Source organism: Rhincodon typus, chromosome 13 (assembly GCF_021869965.1).
Source record: "Rhincodon typus isolate 14 chromosome 13, sRhiTyp1.1, whole genome shotgun sequence".
Lineage (NCBI taxonomy): Eukaryota > Metazoa > Chordata > Chondrichthyes > Orectolobiformes > Rhincodontidae > Rhincodon > Rhincodon typus.
The window spans coordinates 27,005,040-27,026,437 of NC_063344.1; the positions used below are offsets into that span (position 1 = coordinate 27,005,040).

Genomic DNA, 21,398 nt, shown 5'->3' on the forward strand with positions numbered 1-21,398 from the left:
CTAGCGAGAGAATAGGGCCCCTTAAAGATCAGCAAGGCCGTCTGTGTGTAGCACAGGAAATGGCTAAGATACTTAATGAGTATTTCATGTTAGTATTTACTGTGGAGAAGGATATGTGGGGAAGCTAGGGAATTTGGAGAAATAAACAGTGACATCTTGAAAAGTGTCCATATTACAGAGGAGGAGTTGCTGGACATTTTAAAATACATAAAAGTAGATAAATCCCCGGAACCTGATCAGGTATATCCCAGAACTTTTTGGGAAGCTAGGGAAGTGACTGCTGGGCCACTTGTATCATCAATAGCCATGGGTGAGATGCCGAAAGATTTGACGGTGGCTAATGTGGTGCCACTATGTAAGAAAGGTGGTAACAAAAAGCCAGGGAACTATAGACCAGTGAGCCTGAAATCAGTGGTGAGTAAGTTGTTGGAGGGGATTCTGAGGGGCAAGATCTACACGTATTTAGAAAGGCATTGACTAATCAGGGATAGTCAATATGGCTCTGTGTTTGAGAAGTCGTGTCTCACTAACTTAATTGAGTTTTTTGAAGAAGTGACAAAGAAGATCGATAAAGGCAGAGCGGTGGATGTTGTCTACTTGGACTTCAGCAATTCATTCAACAAGGTTCTACATGGTAGACTTGTTAGCAAGGTTAGATCACATGGAATCCAGGGACAGCTAGCCATTTGGACACAAAATTGGCTTGAAGCTAGGAGACAAAGGGCAATGGTGAGGTGTTGCTTTTCAGACTGGATGCCTGTGACCAATGCGTGCTGCAAGGATCGGTGCTGGGTCTACTGCTTTTTGTCATTTTATATAAATGATTTGGATGTGAATATAGGAGGAATAGTTAGTGAGTTTGCAGATGACACCAAAATTGATGATGTGGTTGACAGTGAAGAAGGTGATCTCAGAGTACAACAGGACCTTGATCATAAGAGCCAAGGAGTGGCAGATGGAGTTTAATTTGGATAAATGTGCAGGGTTGCATTTTGGTAAGGCAAATCAGCACAGGACTTATACACTATATACAGGGTTCTGGGGAGTGTTGCTGAATAAAGAGACCTAGGGGTGCAGGTGCATAGTTCTTTGATGGTAGAGTCACAGGTAAACAGGGTAGAGAAGAAGGCATTTGGTACACTGGCCTTTATTAGTCAGTACATTAAGTATATGAGTTTCAATGTCATGTTGCAGCTGTACAGCACATAAAGACGGCCAGGCTGAATAGGCTGGGGTTATTTTCCGTGGAGTGTTGGAGGCTGAGGGGTGACCTTATAGAGATTTATAAAATCATGAGAAACATGGACAAGGTGACTAGCTAAGGCCTTTTCCCCAGGGTAGGGGAGTCAAAAACTAGAGGGTATAGGTTTAAGGTGAGAGGGGATAGATATAGAAGGGACTTCAGGGGCAACCTTTTCTCACAGAGGGTGGTGCGTGTATGGAATGAGCTGCTAGAGGAAGTAATGGAGGCTGGTACAGTTACAACATTTACTAGACATCTGGATAGGTGCACGAACAGGAAATGTTTAGAATGATCTGGGCCAAATGCTGACAAATGGGACTATACTAATTTAGGATATCTGGTTAATATGGCCCGAAGGGTCTGTTTCTATACTGTACAACTCTATGACTCTTTGACTCTATTCGGTCTCAGTCCCCTTGAAAATGTACTATGATCACACCAACCCCCAGTTTGGTGAAATCCATTAATTTTGAAATGTTACTCCTAATAGTCAAACAGAATTCTGTAGCATAGAATGTAGACATCTGATAACAAAAAGCTTAAAACCTGTTGATCAGCCTCTCTTTCTTTTTGTAAATTTTGTAGCTGTTTTTTCAGAGCTTTAATTTTTCTTCTGCCTTCTTCTTCTCTGTGAAATGTTGAAAAAGAAGTCTAAGTACAATAGCAAGATGTACCAGTGTTTATTATTAGCTCCAAAAAGCTATATTAACTGACGAGCAAATAAAGTATAGGCTAAAACTATAAGAATTAAGCTTGCAACTGTTGCAATTAGAATTGAGTGAAAATTCAAATTTGGTCAGTTTTTGTTTCGTACAGCCAAATCCAAGTAAATTTTGAATTTTTCGTGTGCCTTTAGCTGCTTTTGAAATGGTCAGAAATCCCAAATCTCTCTCTCCAAGCTAAACCCAAAATCAGAACTACGGTTGAGTCATTCATTCAAGACATGCTTTTACTTGTTAAATCTTGTTATATCATCCTCTCTTAGCAAACGTTTTTCAATTTCCTTCACCATGAGGTCCCATTTCCATCCTTTAGAGACTATTTGCAGGCAGTCTCTTTGGTAGCAGTAGAAGATTTTTTAAAAAAACATGTACAGAGTACACAAAAGTGACCTGACAAATGCAGCACAAATACATCCAGTGGTGTTGAATCAGAATGCCAAATTTCACCATCAATCCTTGTCCACTTCCTTCCAAGATCAGTAAAATAAAACAAAGGACTGTGCATGCTGGAAATCTGAAACAGAAGTAGAAATTGCTAAAGAAACTCAGAAGGTCTGCAACATCTACAGAAAAAAAACGGTTAACATTTCAAGTCCAATTCGGATGAAGAGTCACTGACTTCGAAATGTCAACTCTGTTTTCTCTAGACCAACGCTGCCAGACCTACTGAGTTTCTCCAGCAATTTCTATTTTTCTTCCTTTCAAGATCAGTATTGTCAATTGACATCTGAACCAGTGGATGAGACACTTTTCTGAGAGGAAGATATATGTAGAACTTTATATATAATAGAATTTTAAACAACTTGAACCTACTATCAAATTAAGCATGTCATAAAACTAGACAAAAGATTTAAGAGTTTTGCAACCCCTAACTGTCTAAACTACTCAGCTGAATATAGCAGTAAGGGGTAGGGGAGAGCAACAGCAGTGTGTCTGAGAAAGGGAAATTAGGAGATAAACCTTTGATGTAGCTTAGTTTTATGATCAAATTTGATTTTAGACCAACATTTACCAATGGATTTTGTACTCGTTTATAAAATTTACATGTTTGGTTCCCTTTTATGGCAAAGAATGATGCAGAGTGAGAGAACTACAGCTGAGCAGCATTTGTTTTAAGCACATATAACTGAAACAGTCACCAATGCAGCAGCTTGCGGCACTTGTCTGCATGCGCAAACCCCTACCCCATCCCAATAATCTACATAATCTTCTCAGTGACACTTTGAGCAAATAATTGGCCTAGAATTTCTAACTAAAACAAAAAAGGAGTGTGGCTAATCCAGTCTACTGACTGTGACCTACTGAATAAGTCACATACATACTGAGTACATTGCCTGCTCCAGTAAATTGTAAGAGTACTAAAGCTAACCTGATGATAACATTTTGGGTGTTGATTTTTTTTTTCTTCTCATTTTCGACAACGTTCAGTAGAGAAATAAATGTTCCAGAATAATTTATCTCCTGCAAGGTGTCTTTTATCACTTCCAAAGCAAATTGCCTATTATCAGAATATAAGTATTAATAATGCAAAAAAGGCTTGCAGTGAATACTATTAGTATGAATATTCCTAATAATGTATTGTGAGTTTAGTATTTACCAAATACTACGGCGTACTTACTTTGAAGTAAAGCTCCACAGGTCCGTATTTGGGTTCAATAATATCAGTCACTGCCTAAAGGGATCTAGTTGCCTCCTTTTTCCCAAACCAGATGTAGACATCCAATTTCCCTGCTAATACCTAACAACACTTGGGAATGCAAGAATGATATTCGCCTGTAATCTTTAGTACAATTTCTCTTTATGCACTTGCATGAAAAAAATAGAGCACATGGTCTAGTAGCCCACATCAGTGAATCTTATTAGCTTGGAACGGATATGCCTTCTCTGTGTTATATGTCTTAACAATAAGAGGTTGCTGCTTCCCCTCATCTACAATGACTGACCTCTGATGCTTGTGTTGACTTTTAAAAGCTTCTCTTTAAAGGCCAGCATATGAAAACAAAATTGTCAACATCCAAACAGGAACTCATTCAACTGGGAGAGCAACGTCAAATGTGGTGATTATATAATGGAGGGGATTAACACTTCTCCACAGCAAAGAGCACAAGTTCAGATGGCTGTGTTGCCTTGCCCAGTGCTACGGTTTGGGCATTTTCCTCGGGGCTGGAAAGGAACCTGCAGAGTGAGGAGGAAGAAACCGTGGTTGTGGTCCACTTTAGTATCTCCATAGCAATAGGAAAGAATTTCAGCATTGTATGGGAGTTGGGCTCTAAATCAAACAGCAAAACCTCAAGGGTTAAAATCTCTGGATTATTACCTGAGCCAAAAGCAAATTGCACACGGTACATAAAATTAGAGGTGAATGTGTGGCTCTGTCTATTTTGGGATGAGTTGATTCCAGTTCGTGTGCTACAGGCACCAGTACTAGAGAAAGTGGCAACTGGATCATTGGGACAGTCTGCACTTGAACCTTGTTGGGGCAGCATTCTTGTGAACTGCATAACTAGGTGATAGGCATCGTTTTAAACTAATTATTGGGAGTAAGAGGTTGGCACATCATGTATTTCTATATTTAGTGAGTAGAGACCAGGTAAAAGAAGAAAGTAATAATCTGGGAAATGATGGTCAGAGAATGCAGGAAGGGTTGGAGAGGTTTCAAAAAAAACACTATGAATAGTGTAACAATCAAGACTCGATCTTGCAAAGGTAATAAAGAAAGGAACTAAAGGTTCAGTATCTGAAAGTTTATGTTATATGGTCCAGATGACGTGAAAATTGGAGGTGTAGTGGATAGCAAAGAAGGTTAACTCAAGAATACAACGGGACCCTTGATCGGATGGGCTGGTGGGCTGAGGAGTGGCAGATGGGGTTTATTTTAGATAAACGTGAGGTGCTGCATTTTGGAAAGGCAAATCAGGGCAGCACTCATATACTTAATGGTAAGGTCCTGGGGAGCGTTGCTGAACAAAGACCTTGGGAAGCATTGTTCCTTGAAAGTAGAGTCGCAAATAGACAGGATAGTGAAGAAGGCATTTTGTATGCTTGCCTTTATTGGTCAGTGCATTGAGTATAGAAGTTGGGAGGTCATGTTGCAACTGTACAGGATGTTGGTTAGGCCACTTTTGGAATACTGTCTTCAATTCTGGTCTCCCTGCTATAGGAAGGGTGTTGTGAAACTTGAAAGGGTTCAGAAAAGATTTACAAGGATATTGCCAGAATTGGAGGTTTGATCTATAAAGAGAGGATGAATAGGCTGGGGCAATTTTCCCTGGAGCGTCAGAGGCTGAGGGATGACCTTACAGAAGTCATGGGTCATGGATAGGGTGAATAGACGAGGTCTTTTGGTTTGATTTGATTCCAGAGTTGAGAGGGTTGGATTATGAGGAGAGACTGAGTAGACTGGGATTATATTCATTGGAATTCAGAAGAATGAGGGGAGATCTTATAGAAACATATAAAATTATGAAGGGAATAGATAAGGTGGAGGCAGGGAGGTTGTTTCCGCTAGCATGTGAAACTAGGACTAGAGGGCATTGCGTCAAAATAAAGGGAAGCAGATGTAGGACTGAGGTCAGGAGGAACTTCTTTACCCAAAGGGTTGTGAATCTGTGGAATTCCCTGCCCAGTGAAGCGGTTGAAGCTATCTTGCTGAATGTTTTTAAGGCAAGGCTAGATAAATTTTTGAACAGTACAGGAATTAAGGGTTATGGTGAGTGGGCGGTTAAGTGGAGCTGAGTCTCAAAAAGATCAGCCATGATCTTATTGAATGGCGGGGCAGGCTCGAGGGGCCAGATGGCCTACTCCTGCTCCTAGTTCTTATGTTCTTGTATGTTCTTTTCCCTAGGTTGGTGGAGTCCAAAACTAGATGGCATAGGTTTAAGGCGAGAGGGCAAAAACATAAAAGGGACCTAAGGGGCAACTTTTTCACACAGAGGGTGATGCATGTTTGGAATGAGCTGCCAGAGGAAGTGGTGAAGGCTGGGACTATTACAACATTTAAAATGCATCTGAACGGGTATATGAATAGAAAGGGTTTAGAGGGATATGGGCCAAATGCTGGCAAATGGGACTAGATTAATTTAGGATATCTGGTCGGCATGGACGAGTTGGACTGAAGAGTCTGTTTCCATGCTGTACAGCTGTATGACTCTTTGAAAAAGGTGCAAAATGTCTCCTGAACTACCAACGTTAAGAGATGTACCTGTTTTAAAAAAAATAAGAGACTAAATTTAAACTGAAATGTTACTTGGTTTACAAAGCAAGTTTCTGCTCAGAAAGCATTTTATGCCAGCTCAAGTGAGATACATAGACACGGAGATCAAAGGTAGACTTGTGTAATGAGTGAATCAATAACTGGAAAGGCTTTGGGGAAAAGTTACAGTTATATGGTCTACTGAATTTGATAGCATGTTACAACCAACTTGAAGTGAAAGAAAATGGGATTGAAGAAGGACAAAGGGATTAGGTGGTAAAGGATTAAGGGAGTGGTTGAAAATGTTTTGGCCATATGTATGTTTGATAAAACTGACAGAAAAATAAATCTATTTCCTGTGTAAGCACAAAGCACTCAAGACAAATTCTAAAAATATGAATTAATCCTTACATTTTGACGTAATCTATTAGACTTTGTCGTGAAGGACTTGAAAATATACTGATACTGAGACAAAAAATGTCTACATTTAAGTACACTGAGACATAAACTTTAGACCTTGGGATCTCACCTGTCAGTTTGTACTTTTGTCAAGTTATCAGGACTAAGTGGACTCTGTTTCAGTGAAGTACTCAGGAGCTGAGTGCTTCTCTTCAGATCCCCTGCAGCCTTCTGGATTCGCTGTCCCATGTCAGCTCGTTGTTCTCTGGAAACTCTTCCAGACTCCTCCTCATCTGACCTGGAAGATATCAACTCCTGAAACTTTGACTCCGCTTGCTTCTGACCGTGCAGTATCATGTCAATTTCATTTCCTACAATCTGAACATGAAATAAATCAGATTTTCCTTTGGAGATATAAAGTGTAGCTATACTCTGGTTTGCTAAGAACCTCAGAGTTTTCAAAATCATTGTTTATGTGAAAAAAAACTCCACTTACTTGTTTTTAATCCTGTGATTAAACAAGCTGTATTGTTTTGAAGGTGCCAGTTCAAATGTGGTAAGAAATTGGAACAACTTGAGATTTTAAACATTCCAACATTCCTCCAAAACCTTTCAGACACCAAGATGTGCGGGATAGGAACAACACTACAAGCTTGTCTGTACTGACATAAAATGCTATAGACACAGCTCAAATTTATGTGGACAGTTTAGATTGACTGACAAATTTAAAATACAAAAGCCCTACACTCATGAGAAGGGAAATATGAAGGATTTTTACTCTTGGAAAATGTGGTATGCTGGTACATATACATTGGTACACAAACTTGGACACAGCTGCAATGTTCACACTGCGAAGCCTCTTCTAAGGATGCCTAACCCCACTGCAATGTTCACATGTTTGGATCACAAGAACTGCCATTCAGACAAGGTTCCTAAGTGCTACTGACACAAGAACAATTGATCTCCAACTCATTATTAACGGTTGCTGGATGGGAGAAACCTTGAAAAACACGATAAAATACTTTGCAATGTGCACGTATCCACCTCATATATTGGTTTTATATCTGAGAATATTTTCTTCTCTTTATATTTTAAATTTTATTCTGAGTACTCATGGCCACTAGCAGTATATCAGACAAAGATGGATAACATAGCTGAATAACCAGGGTTTGGTCATATATCTACTGTTTGCCAGTTCTGGTGGTTGTTAGTGTGAAACCTGTAAAAAAACAGGTTACAATTTTTGACGATCCCATTTCAAAACTCATTTGGAAAAATTTTGGGAAGGGCCTCATCTCCTTTTATCATAGGTGACCAACAATTTTTGTGTCCAATTTAAGTAAATTGAGAAGATTTGTGTCCATCAAAGTGAAGGATATGGCTGGGAGTAGGCTTACTATGAATTCTGTTCCAGTTTATTTGCAAGCCCTTTTCAATTCTATATCATAGGTAACAAAATTTTTGCACAGTGATAAGTCGAATATATTTACACTTTGCACTGAGGTGATCAAACTTGTTAAATATACATGTCATTCTATTTGTTTATACCTGTACTAGGGCAATGTGGCCAAAGTGGATACTGTTGATCGTACTGCTGCCTCTCAGTGCCAGGGTCCCAGGTTTGATTCCAGCCTTAGGCTGCTGTCTGTGCAGAGTTTGCATGTTCTTCCTGTGTCTGCTGGGGTTTCTGTCCAGTGCTCCAGTTTCTTCTCACAGTACAAAGATGTGCAGGTTAGGTGGTTTGGCCTTGGTAAATTGACCTGTAGTGTCCAGGGATGTGTAGGCTAAATGGATTAGCCATGGTAATGCAGGCTCACAGGGATAAGGTGGGATGCTCCTTGGACGGCTGGTGTGGACTTGATGGTCCAAAAGGCTTCTTTTTATACTGCAGGAATTCTATCTTTCTATGAAATACTACAGCAAATACCAAGCACCATTGCAAAGAGACAGTTACGGTCTGTCCTGCTACTTCACTCTAAGGTTGGTGGAATGCAGTTAATTCCAGTAACACCATTAAATAATTGAAATTAAGACAGATCCAAGGTTATGTTTTTGGAATTGCTCCAAGTTTTACATTTATTTTACTTTCTCCCTGCTGCTACAGGTTTCCTTGGGATACACACATTCTTCTAAATGACAATGTTCTATGCCCTTGATGATCTGAAACATAAACAACTAATTTAATATCTCTGAGGGTGCAGGCTATGTGATATATAGACAGGTGGTCAAATATTTATGGAATCACTTACACTGGTTACATCTGTCCTTTCCTCATAGGCGACTGGCATGATGAGGCCAAGAATGGTTAATTGATCTACACAATCCCCTAACACAGTACCAATGCGAAGAATATCCCCCTGCGAAAATGGTTGTATTTCCTCAGCCTCTCTTTTTAAAAAAAAATAAAAGGAAAACAGGTTATACTGTATTTAAGCAAGGATTTGATTGTATCTCATATTCTGCCTTGTGACCATGCAGCCTTCAGAACTCAATATTAAGTCCTGTGACAACATGAAAACAATTAATCAATGAATAATTTTAGGGCCTGAACACCTTATTCCACCCCCACACACCAGGCCTCGTCGTCATGTGAGTTGCTGTCACCATAGCTAATGCATTTTCACTCACTAATGGTGCCCCTTAGCAGCTTTTCTTTCTCTCCAGCTAACCTTTCTTTTGTCTGTCCAACTGCCGTTTTTTCTCTTTGGGCTCCATTTCCAATTACATCTATTCCTGTTTAGCAAAATTAGATCACAAATCCAGGGAGAGCTAGCCATTTGGAATCAAAATTGGTTTGAAGGTAGGAGACAGAAGGTGGTGGTGGAGGGTTGCTTTTAGGACTGACAGCCTATGACCAGCTATCTGCTGCAAGGATTAGTACTAAGTCTACTGCTTTTTGTCATTTTATATAAATGATTTGGATGTGAATACAGGAGGAATAGTTAGGAAGTTTGCAGATGATATTAAAATTGGTGATGTAGTAGATAATGAAGAAGATTATCTCAGAGTACAACAGGACTTTGATCAGGTAGGCCAATGGGCCAAGGAATGGCAGATGGAGTTTAGTTTAGATAATTGTGAGGTGTTCCATTTTGGTAAGGCAAGTCAGTGTAGGACTTGTATACTTAATGGTAAGGTCCTGGGAAGTGTTGCCAACCAAAGGACCTTGGAGTGTACATTCATAGTTCATTTCAAAGTGGAGTCCTAGGCAGACAGGGAATGAAAAAGGTGTTTGGTGTGCTTGCCTTTATTGCTAAGTGCACTGAGTATGGGAGTTGAGAGATCATGTTGTGGTTGTACAGGACATTGGTTAGGCAACTTTTGAAATACTACGTTCAGTTCTGGTTTCCCTTCTATAGGCAAGATGTTGTTAAACTTGAAAGGGCGCAGAAAAGCCTGACAAGGATATTGCCGGCATTGGGGGGTTTGAGCTATAGGGTGAGGCTGAATAGGCTGGGGCTATTTTCCCTGGAGCATCTGAGGCTGAGGGGTGTCATAATAGAGGGATATAAAATCATGATGGGCATAGTTAGGTGAATAGCCAAGATCTTTTTCCCAGGGTAGGGGAGTCCAAAACTAGACAGCATAGGTTTAAAGTGAGAGGGGAAAGATTTAAAAGGGAACTAACTGGCACCTTTTTCATGCAGAGTGGTGCGTGTATGGAATGAGCTGCCAGAGGAAGTGTTGGAGGCTAATACAATTACATCAGTTAAAAGGCATCTGGATGGGTATATGAATAGGAAGGGTTTAAAGGGATATGGGCCAAATGCTGGCAAATGGGACTAGATTAATTTAGGATGTCTGATCAGCATGGACAAGTTGGACCGAAGGGTCTGTTTCCATGCTGTACAACTCTATTAAAAAATCTTGATGATTTTCATCTGCTCCTTTAATTCATGGTGAAGAAGAATACGGTTCCTGATGGTAAGTGTGATCAGATTTACTTCAGACAGATTTAGTTCCAGAACTACATATTAGGTGAATCTATGCCTAAAATTATTGGATCAGAAATTGGCTGGCTGTAAGAAGACAGAGGGTGGTGGTTGATGGGAAATGTTCATCCTGGAGTTCAGTTACTAGTGGTGTACCTCAAGGATCTGTTTTGGGGCCACTGCTGTTTGTCATTTTTATAAATGACCTGGATGAGGGCGTAGAAGGATGCGTTAGTAAATTTGCGGATGATACCAAAGTCGGTGGAGTTGTGGATAGTGCGGAAGGATGTTGCAGGTTACAGAGGGACATAGACAAGCTGCAGAGCTGGGCTGAGAGGTGGCAAATGGAGTTTAATGCAGAAAAGTGTGAAGTGATTCACTTTGGAAGGAGTAACAGGAATACAGAGTATTGGGCTAATGGTAAGATTCTTGGTAGTGTGGATGAGCAGAAAGATCTCGGTGTCCATGTGCATAGATCACTGAAAGTTGCCACCCAGGTTGATAGCGTTGTTAAGAAGGCGTACAGTATGTTAGGTTTTATTGGTAGAGGGATTGAGTTTCGGAGCCATGAGGTCATGTTGCAGCTGTACAAAACTCTGGTGCGGCCGCACTTGGAGTATTGCGTGCAGTTCTGGTCACCGCATTATAGGAAGGATGTGGAAGCATTGGAAAGGGTGCAGAGGAGATTTACCAGGATGTTGCCTGGTATGGAGGGAAGGTCTTATGAGGAAAGGCTGAGGGTCTTGAGGCTGTTTTCGTTAGAGAGAAGAAGGTTAAGAGGTGACTTGATAGAGACATACAAGATGATCAGAGGATTAGATAGGGTGGACAGTGGGAGCCTTTTTCCTCGGATGGTGATGGCTAGCACGAGGGGACATAGCTTAAAATTGAGGGGTGATAGATATAGGACAGATGTCAGAGGTAGGTTCTTTACTCAGAGAGTAGTAAGGGCGTGGAATGCCCTGCCTGCAAAAATAGTAGACTCGCCCACTTTAACGGCATTTAAATGGTCATTGGATAAACATATGGATGATAACGGAATAGTTTAGTTTCGATGGGCTTCAGATTGGTTTCACAGGTCGGCGCAACATCGAGGGCCGAAGGGCCTGTACTGCGCTGTAATGTTCTATGTTCTATGTTCTAAATGTCAACCAACAGGTAAGTAGGAAGATCACTGCCATGTTAAGTGGCTCTTAAGCATAATTGGTAAGTAAATAATGATTTCAAAATTGTAATATCACGCTTGTGAATGTCATGTTTTTGGAGGATAAATTGTAGAAGGTGGTATATTTTGTGAGTGTATGCGAGTGTGTATATGCATGTTTTTAATATTGTGAAGAATGAACGGTATACTTCCGATCCTTTTTAAAATCCCTTTCCTTACATCTCTCTTGTGGAGAATGAATGGTACACTTATGATCCTTTTTAGAATTGTTTTCCTTGCATCTCTCGAATGTGAGAATATAACATTTATGTAGGAATTCCTTTGATTCATGAGATACGAAATTTGGAAAGGAGCAAATCCTGGACCTTGATTTTTCATGAAAAATCAAGATTAATGCTAATAGCTAAGTTAAAATTTCTGCAAGCTTTGAAATCCGACTTTGTTTTTGCAATTGTATGGAATGATCAAAGAAAACAGTGCTACCTCGAAGGATAGTCATTAAACTGTATCCAAAGGTTGGTTAATCTCATTTGAAATATTTGGCTTAAATGAAACTCTGTGGTTTTGTTATTGGTAGTCATCTTTTTAAAATATTAGTCTAGTTAAAATAGAATCAGACTAATGCACTGAAGAGTTAATATTTCAAAGCTTAAGAATTAAGGTAGACAATGTATATAATAAATAGCTACTAGTTTTTAGATGTCCTTCATTACAGCTAAATGCACCAGATCTCGAAAGTGATAATAATGGAAATCTAGTTTTGCTATTGATTATTGAATGGGTTTCTGTTACTAAGTTATGCCAAGGTGCGGTAATAATGCAATAGCCTGGACTTTAGTCAATGGCAGTTCTGCAAAAGGGTAAAGATGTTGTAAAATTGGTTCCAAGTGTTTGAGTTTTGTAACCCTGAGCAAATCTTTTGGGAATGGGTTGAAAAAACTGTAATCTAAGAAATTCAAAATAAATTCTTGTGATAATGCAGTGGTAACAGTCATTAATGTTTAACCAAAAGTCAACATTCAGAATTCTAACTTACAATTTTCTTAAAATTTGCTTTTCTTATTCTGATTTAAGTAAGTTTGCTGATAACACCAAAATTGGACAGTGAAGAAAGTTATCTCCGTACAACGGGACCTTAATCACATGGGCTGAGGAGTGGCAGATGGAGTTTAAATAAATTGAGATGTTCCATTTTGGTAAGGCAGTCAGGGTACATGTTCATAGTTCCTTGCAAGTGGAGTCACAGGTAGATAGGGTAGTGACGAAGGCATTTGGTACACTTGTGTTTGTTGATCAGTGCATTGTGTATAGAAGCTGGGATATCATGTTGCAGCTGTACAGGACATTGGTTAGGCCACTTTTGGAATACTGTGTTCAGTTCTGGTCTCCCTGCTACAGGAAAGATATTGTGAAACTTGAAAGGGTTCAGAAAAGATTTACAAGAATGTTGAAGGGTTTGAGCTATAGGGGGAGGCTGAATAGGCTGGGGCTATTTTCCCTGCAGAGTCAGAGACTAATCTTATAGAGGTTTATACAATCATGAGGGGCACTGATAGGGTGAATAGCCAAGGTCTTTTTTTTCCAGGGTAAGGGAGTGCAAACTATAGAGCATAAGTTTAAAAGGACCTAAGGGGCAACTTTTTCCACGGGGAGGGCAGTGCTTGTATGGAATGAGCTGCCACAGGAAGTCGTGAAGGCTGGTACAATTGGCTGTTATATGAATAGGAACTGTTTAGAGGGATATGGGCCAAATGGTGGCAAATGGGACTAAATTAATTTAGAATATCTGGTTGACATGGACAAGTTGGACCGAAGGGTCTGTTTCCATGCTGTACAACTCTGTCGTATTGACTCGTCCCTCCGTCCCCCCTCTCCCGTCTCCCCCCCCTCCCTCTCCCCACGCCCCCACCCTGCCCCACCTTCCGCCCTCACCCCTGCCCCCCCCACCCCACCACCCCCACTCTCCCCCCCACTCCCCACTCTCCACTCTCCACAATTCTTCAGCATTTTCCTTACTACAATCAATACTGAAAAAGGGTCACTGAACCCGAAACGTTGACTCTGCTTTCTCTCCACTGGTGCTGCCAGACTTGCTGAGTTTTTCCAGCGATGTCTGTTTGGCTTTAACTGTTTTTTTCATAGATCATAGATAGCTGCATATAAATCGTCTCTCAGACGAACTCACCCTTTTTTGTCATGATTTATAGTTGATGGAGAATCACTTTTGGGAAAGTTACAAAGATCCTCTCTATTCACTCCGGTCGTATACATGATTGACCTGTTACCGTGGAAACACTACGGGGCTTACACTGACTGAGCTGTCCACGGCGTTGCCTTGTAGACAAGTTCATCACTACAAAGCAAATACATTACAACATCCATGGGTCGGAGGATGTATAAATATTTAAATGTGCTTTTAAAATAAATTTCTACGTATCCTTTTTTTGAATAAATTAGTTCTAGGATTGAATGTATTTTTATCCGTGAAATTGCCCAAGTTTCGTTGTTTTTATAACTGTAGCTTTTAAAAAATATTTGTTTCAGTTTATTATTTGGTCCAATATATTGCCTGGTTCAGCTGATTATTTGGTTCGGTTTGGATGAATTGGCCGCTTCCGCCAGTTAATTTCCCGGCCTGCCTTGCTGTATCCTCTTCCTCCATCTTGGTATCAGGGCAGGCGGTGAGTTACAGTTCTGCTCGTTTTTAACAGTTATTTAACTGTTGTTGATGATATAATGCAACCTCATAGTAGATTTATCTGTTGTATAATATAGTGAGATTTAGATATTTATTATCTGAGAGAGTTTGTGTCAGCGGATGTTTGCGATAGCGAATGGATTGTACTTGGTGTTGACTGTCTTCCCGTCTTTTTCTCAGATCCAGCTGCCCCGAGCGCGCTCGCAATGCCCGGAAGGTAAGAGCTGGTCCTGGGGGCCGCACACTCACTGAGGTTGGGGCGGCTTCTTAGAAGCCCCTGATTGGGTATATTATGAAGGGGCTGTGGGCAGAATGCCGGAGCCCTTCTGCAAACGTGTTCGTTTTTCTTCTGCTGCCTGTTAATATGGATTATCGTTTCGGTTAGTGGTTAAGAGTCACGGCCTATCCAGTTCTCGTATATCTACTCACCCTCGCATTGCATCCCTCATTCTCTTGTTCACAATATATCCTCATGCGTTGAATTCAATGATATCCCTGGCACACTCCAAAATTAAATAAGATTTTTCAACTAAGTGACCAGTAGTCTCCGGGAGATAATGAACGAATTTCAGATCTGGCCTGTTTTTTTTCCCGAAAAAGAGAATCTTCTGCAATAGAAATCAATAGAAAACTCTGGAAATGCATCAGGCTGACATCCGAAATAATAGATAAATATTTTGCCTGAGATTGTTCAACGGAGCCTTAATTACAAAAACAAAAGACTGGACACTAGAAATACCAAATAAAACGATAAATGCTGTAAAAACACATCAGGAAGCATCTGTGGAGAGAAGCAGTTAACGTTCCTGACCAAGTGATCTTTCATCTGAACTCTTCTAATCTATCTATCTATCTGGAAATCTTTGACTTAATAACTTTTTAATATAGATGAAAAAGATAATCATTTATTTGAGCTTTTATGTAAAATACAAAGCTCATTTTGTATCTTATTTTGCAGATTGTGGTGCAAAGCTGTGTTTACAGGCTATAAACGAGGCCTTCGAAACCAGAGAGAGCACACTGCTCTACTGAAGATTGAGGGTGTTTATTGCCGCAATGAAACAGAATTTTACCTGGGCAAGAGATGTGCTTATGTCTACAAAGCAAAGAAGTACGTTTGCATCACTGTGAATTGCATATGCTATATTCCTTTGACCGATTTGTAATGTTCATTGTACAATCATTGTTGGAAAAATGGGGTTGTTTGAATTCACCTGCTATGTTTGTTTTTTTCTTGCATGAAAGTTTTGTGGTATCTGGTACCATATGTGCTTGCTCCAGTGAATTGTCTTTATGGTAGAATTAGCATGTTAGTTTGTGTAGTATTTCCCAATTTAACAAAGACCAAAATTTATTACCCACTTCATATGACCAGATTTAAATGTATTCTAGTTTAAAATGCATCCTTATAAATGTAATCAGGTTTACTGTAGATCTCACCTTAAATCTGTTCTTCATAGTTATTGAATTCATTAACTTACAACTAGCTGATAATGGAAAAACTCCACCATTTGTTTATGGTTGTCAGTATGATCTTAATGTTCCATGTATTTATTTTGACTGCAGCATTGTTTATGGATTTTTCATTTTAAAAGTGCAATGCAGCTGTATGTGCAGTTATATTTTATCTGAGTTGCTTGGTACATTTCTGCTGCCCTGGAAGGGGGTGATAAGGAAAGAGAGAGAATGATTATTATCTGAGATTAACTAATCCATGTGTCTTGAGTTTTTTTTCGGATTTATTTTTCGTTATGTAATTTTACTTCTCAAACTCTTCTAAAGCCTACATTAGAAACCCACTAAATGATAACATCTAGTTGGGAATTAGTTCCCTATTGCAATAATGGCTCTTTGCTTCACTGGTTTCCAATTTAGAAAGCATTGTTCACCTTTGTTTTTAAATTGTAATTTCCTTTTTCTTCTTGAAGCAACACTGTGACTCCTGGTGGTAAACCAAACAAGACTCGTGTCATTTGGGGTAAAGTAACCCGTGCTCATGGAAACAGTGGCATGGTGCGTGCAAAATTCAGCAGTAACCTGCCTGCTAAAGCTATTGGGCATAGGATTCGTGTGGTGAGTGCAAGAATCAACCTTTTTCAGATGCTGATTTTAATATATTTGATCTTCCAATATTGAACAAATCCTCATGGTGGCCTGGACATCGAGGTTTATTGGCTGTGTTTAGTGTATATATAGTGATCAAAATTCTCCTTTCATCACAAAGAGTTTGAGCTGTTTCAGTGTTACGGTTCGGCAGCTTGATTATGTTTTAAAATATGTTTTTAGGTCTGTTTTAAAATCACTCAAGTTATTCAACAGTCTGTACCGTTTGATTCACTTGGAGCACATCATCTAATTTAAATGCTGTATTGCTTCAGATATTTATGACAGAGGGTACTGAATTGTCCAGTCAGGGATATCATTTTTTCTGCAACGGCTTATTAGAAAATACTGAAATAATTTTTGTGAAGGCTGACCACCATTGCTGATTTGTTTATTTTCCAAGCTAGTTGATAGTTAGATGTTTTACTATGTGAGATTTAAAAAATGTTTCGGATTTTTTGCAGTCTCTAGATACTCAAGTCATTTTTGGCGCAGCTAAGTTTGGTACAATCTTGACTGCAATATTTTTGAAGAAAGTTAGCACTATTTACTGGATTTGGCTTTTGAGGCAAACATTGATTTTTTTTGGGAAAAAAACCAACTATGAGGGGGTTTGTTTGCTTGTAGTCAAGTTGTATCTGTTCAGTTGCACAGTTACAGAAATTGCAAAATCATGGAAATAAAATGGCTAGTGATGACACCAAAGAGAGTAGTAGCTGGGTAAATGTGTTTCTCCACATAAACACAGCTTAAATGTGTTGTGACTCATTTGATGGAAATAGTAAGCTGTTTGTGGATGGTTCGTTTTATTTATTCATCTTGAGTTTTTTTTTAATTTCCAGATGCTGTACCCGTCAAGGATCTAAAGCGCAGCTGTACATAAATTGACAATAAATAGTGAAATGATTTAAATTACCTGGTTTTGTGTTCTTATTTGTGTATGTAAATGATCGTAGAACAAATTCTTAGTGAAATACAAACTGCATGACCATTTTACAAATCTGATGTGATTGTTCATGTTTATTACTAAACAGTTTTGTACTGTTCATGAAATTTGCAATGGATCTGTTTAGCCTTATGCTTCCCTTTGTTTAACACACACAGTGCCTTCGGTGTGCAATATTTGTTTAAAATTTTTACATGGAAACAACTGATCAAACTCATTCTTGCAGAAATAAAACTGATTTTGACTGGGAGAATGAAGAGAAAAATACCAGCTAACTTCTCCAAATTTGGAGTGTTGCATGTAGTTGGTGGAAGAAATTTTTATCAAGCTCGGGATCCCGAACGTTTTGAGGTAAAAGAGGATGAGCCAGGAAAGTATGCTAAGACCATGAATATTAGTTCAGCACCAGTTGGAATATGCCTGTTTGTGCACATGCCACTTTACGTATGCTTTTACTTTCCTAAAGTGTTCAGAAGAAATTAGCTAAAAATGTTCTAGAGATGAGGATTAGTTATGTGGGATTGCATAAATAAGGAAAAACTTGGATAATTTGTATCTGTAACTTCAGTGCATGGATTTAAGCTATCTGATAAGAGAGCTACAGGTGACTTGAGGATAAACTTTTGTGCAACACTTAGTTGGAATTTGGATTGCACAGTCTTTTGTGAATACAGATGCAGTAGTAGCTTTCAAAGGCAATTGGATATATACCTGGATTAAAAATTGCAGTGATGTGGGAAAATTGGATAAAATCTAGAGTGCTATGCACAGACTTGATTAGTCATAGCTTCCTGTGCTATTCCATGGATAGCTATTGGAAAGCTTCTGTTGTGTTGAGTATACAAAATTTAGGAAAGACCATTAATGTGCATTCATCTGAATTACAGCCAAAATATTATAAGTCACTAAAACTGTTTCTTGCTGGGATCTTGCAAGCCATCATAATTACTTAAATATGCATACTTAAATCACTTTCCATAGAGAATAGTGAGTGATCTTAAAGGGAGAGGCTGCATTAACCATGTCTTCAGTTGCACATGGCACTGGAAGTAAGTCAGAGATTATGACTTTTGGGAGCCTGCTTGCTCCTTTTAACCTAGCTCTGACTACATCTTTCTTTACTAATTTACTTACCTTCGATAGAATAGAGGATAGTATAGAGAACAGAGAGCCAATTTTAAAAAGCAGAACCTTGAACTCCTGAACTATCTCGCTGGTGGTCAACCGTTCCGTATCTGCTAGCATGCCTGTATACTCCAATGTAAATGCTTCAAACTCTTTTCCTTGTAGATGCTTCACAGTGACTGCAGCTGCTGCTCGTTTCTGGAGTTAATGTGAAGTGTCCAAATTACCCACATGCAATAGAATGGGCATGCCGCTAGGCTGAACTGCACTTATAGTAACAACAATTTTTTTTAAAAAAGTCATTAAACTTAAATGCATCAATAGTGCTTTGTTTTATTGTACAGGATTCTTTTAAAAGTATATTTTCCAAAATTTCCAGACTTTGAGACACCGTGGCTAAAGGCAGCTGTTCATAAAAGAACACTTTTGCCTTTTATTAAACTTAACCTCTTGAAAAAACCTTGTTCCAAGTTTAAGGGAATTGCAGCCTGCAGTCGTCATCACACTGACCTGACCGGGAAGAGTGGCTTGCAGGCACTTTTTCAGCAAGGCTAACTAGGAAGAGTGGCCTGCAATCAGTTTTTGAAAACAAAAGTGACATCACAGAAAATTTAAATTTGTTAGCTGGTATCAGAAAGGGAGAAAAGTCAAACCAAACATCAGATCAAGACTTGACGCACAAGCTTGTTTATCAAGATAGAATCTGTTAATGAGCTCAGGCTTATCCTCAGTATTCAATAACTTCATGGGTTGTGCATACTAATATAAAAAGCAACATAAGTGAATAACATAACTAATGAATTAACAACTCATTAACAGCGGTAGTCCAGGTGGTGTGTCAAAACTGCAATATTTGGGATCTCAAGTATACCATTGTGATCCATATCAAACATCTGTGGTCAAGTGTTTAAAAGTTTGAGTAGCTTCAACTGGGATGTTATGACCTGGAGGTTTACAGCCTGCAATACATGCAGGGAGGGAGAAATCTGTACCAAGAGGCCGTCACAGGATAGGGTGTTCTGATATAGTCAGGAAAAGGAGGGTATGAATGACTACGTAAGCTAGATGAATGAACGCCCAGGACAGGAGGATCATCTCTGCAATTCTCCATAAGTTTGAGGTTCTCACCTTTACATGGATGAGAGCAGGGCCTGTGGGATGGATAATTGAAACGACCATCGTACAGGGAGCCAAAAGGAATGTAGTAATAGACAGCATAGTCGGGGAGATTGCTTTTTTTTTTTTTTTGCAGAAAGACAAGTCCAGATGGCTATATTAGCCTAGTGCCAGGGTTCAGGATATCTACTTTGAACTTGAAATGTGAGTGGGAGGATCCAATTGGCATGGTCCAACTAGGCACAACCTGGTCAACATGGACAAATTGAGCCAAAAGGCCTGTTTCCATGTGTATGACTCTTTGACCATGGAATCATATGATATAGGTAGGACTAGGAAAGAGGTACTACATAGCCAGCATGGGGAACTAGGCACCAAATTAAAGAAGCAGAATCTTAAAGGAAACAATCTCTGCATCATTACCTAAACTGTGGGCAAATTGGTATAAGGTAAGTAAGGTTAGATAGATGAATCAGTGGTTGAAAGACTAATGTAGGAAAAGTGGGTTCCTGTTCATGGGGCATTAACACCAATAATGGAGAAAGTGGGATCTGTACTGGTGGTAACAAGGTGTAGAGCTGGATGAACACAGCAGGCCAAGCAGCATCATAGGAGCAGGATGCTGCTTGGCCTGCTGTGTTCATCCACCTCTACACCTTGTTATCTCAGATTTTCCAGCATCTGCAGTTCCTACTATCTCTGTACCGGTGGAATGGTTTACACCTGAACCATACTGGGACTGGTATTTTTGTGAACCCATAACTAAGAAAGTAGAAAGTGTTTTAATGGTAGGGGGCAAGGGCCCAAATCTGGGAGCTTGTGGTGAATCAGAGTGGGGTAAATGCAATCGAGGAAGGAATTAACGTGGGAAATGATAAACAGATGATGACGGGAAGACACAATGCTGATCAAGTAGCAAATCAAAAACAACTAGAGGTTACAAGAATAATAAAAAAGACGACACTATGCATGTAGCATTCAAAACAACACAGATTAACTAACAGTACAAATTGAGATAAATAAATATGATCTAGTGGCCATGATATGTGGCTGCAGGAAGAGCAAGACTGAGACCTGCATATTGAAAGGTATGTGATATTTTGGAAAGATTGGAAGCTAGGAAAGGATGAAGGAGTGGCGCTGTTAATTAAGTTGATATTAGCACAATGGAGAATGATGACCTTAATTCAGGAAGCCAGGATATAGAAGCAGTCTAGGTAGAGATGAGGAATGATAAAAGGCAAGAGGTCACTTGTGGGAGTTGTGTACAGGCCTCCTAACAGTAACCTTGTGGTAGGACAAGGTATCATGGAAGCTTGACAAAACAGTACAATTATGGGATTTTAACCTGCATAGACACTGGTAAAGTCAGATAGGGGAAAAAAGTAGCCTAGAGGAGGAACTTAATGGAATTTTCAGGACAGTTTCTTTCACCAGCATGTTATAGCACCAATCAGACAATGAGTTATGAAGAAAGGTCACTGGACTCAAAACATTAACTCTGCTTTCTCTCCAGAAATGCTGCCAAACCTGCTGAGTTTCTACAGCAATTTCAGCTGTTGCTTCACCATCTGCAGCTCTGTTTTTATTTTAGCATGCTATATGAGACTTGAAGAATAGAAACAAAGAAGAGCAGGAGTAGGCCATTTGATCCCTCCGACCTGCTCTGTCATTCAGTATGTCCCAAATTGTCCCATGGGGCAGATGCAGCATGGGTTCATGAAAGGCAGGTCATGCTTAACTAACTTACTGGAATT

The 21,398-nt window shown here is 39.6% G+C and overlaps 2 protein-coding genes across 4 annotated transcripts in view; one reads left to right on the top strand and one right to left on the bottom strand.

Moving 5' to 3' along the window:
- The window catches only part of iqcg (IQ motif containing G), a 52,709-nt gene extending 38,744 nt beyond the window's left edge, over window positions 1-13,965 (bottom strand). The window contains exons 1-5 of one of the 3 annotated variants that reach the window (XM_020537186.2): window positions 13,839-13,965; window positions 8,806-8,944; window positions 6,687-6,934; window positions 3,335-3,463; window positions 1,790-1,871 (exon numbers count right to left, since the gene is read on the bottom strand). In XM_020537186.2, the coding sequence (XP_020392775.2) occupies window positions 1,790-1,871; window positions 3,335-3,463; window positions 6,687-6,934; window positions 8,806-8,944; window positions 13,839-13,924 (684 nt within the window). In that variant the 5' untranslated portion in view covers window positions 13,925-13,965. The remainder of the gene's footprint in view (window positions 1-1,789; window positions 1,872-3,334; window positions 3,464-6,686; window positions 6,935-8,805; window positions 8,945-13,838) is intronic. The other 2 variants (XM_048604801.1, XM_048604802.1) reach the window with 2 other exon arrangements.
- A 270-nt stretch (window positions 13,966-14,235) lies between these two features.
- On the top strand, window positions 14,236-17,366 carry rpl35a (ribosomal protein L35a). Its single transcript, XM_020537185.2, has 5 exons — window positions 14,236-14,334; window positions 14,532-14,568; window positions 15,310-15,462; window positions 16,280-16,424; window positions 17,297-17,366. The coding sequence occupies exons 2-5, from the start codon at window positions 14,558-14,560 to the stop codon at window positions 17,318-17,320; spliced, it is 333 nt and encodes a 110-aa protein (XP_020392774.1). The 5' UTR covers window positions 14,236-14,334; window positions 14,532-14,557; the 3' UTR covers window positions 17,321-17,366.
- Window positions 17,367-21,398: the final 4,032 nt, after the last annotated feature.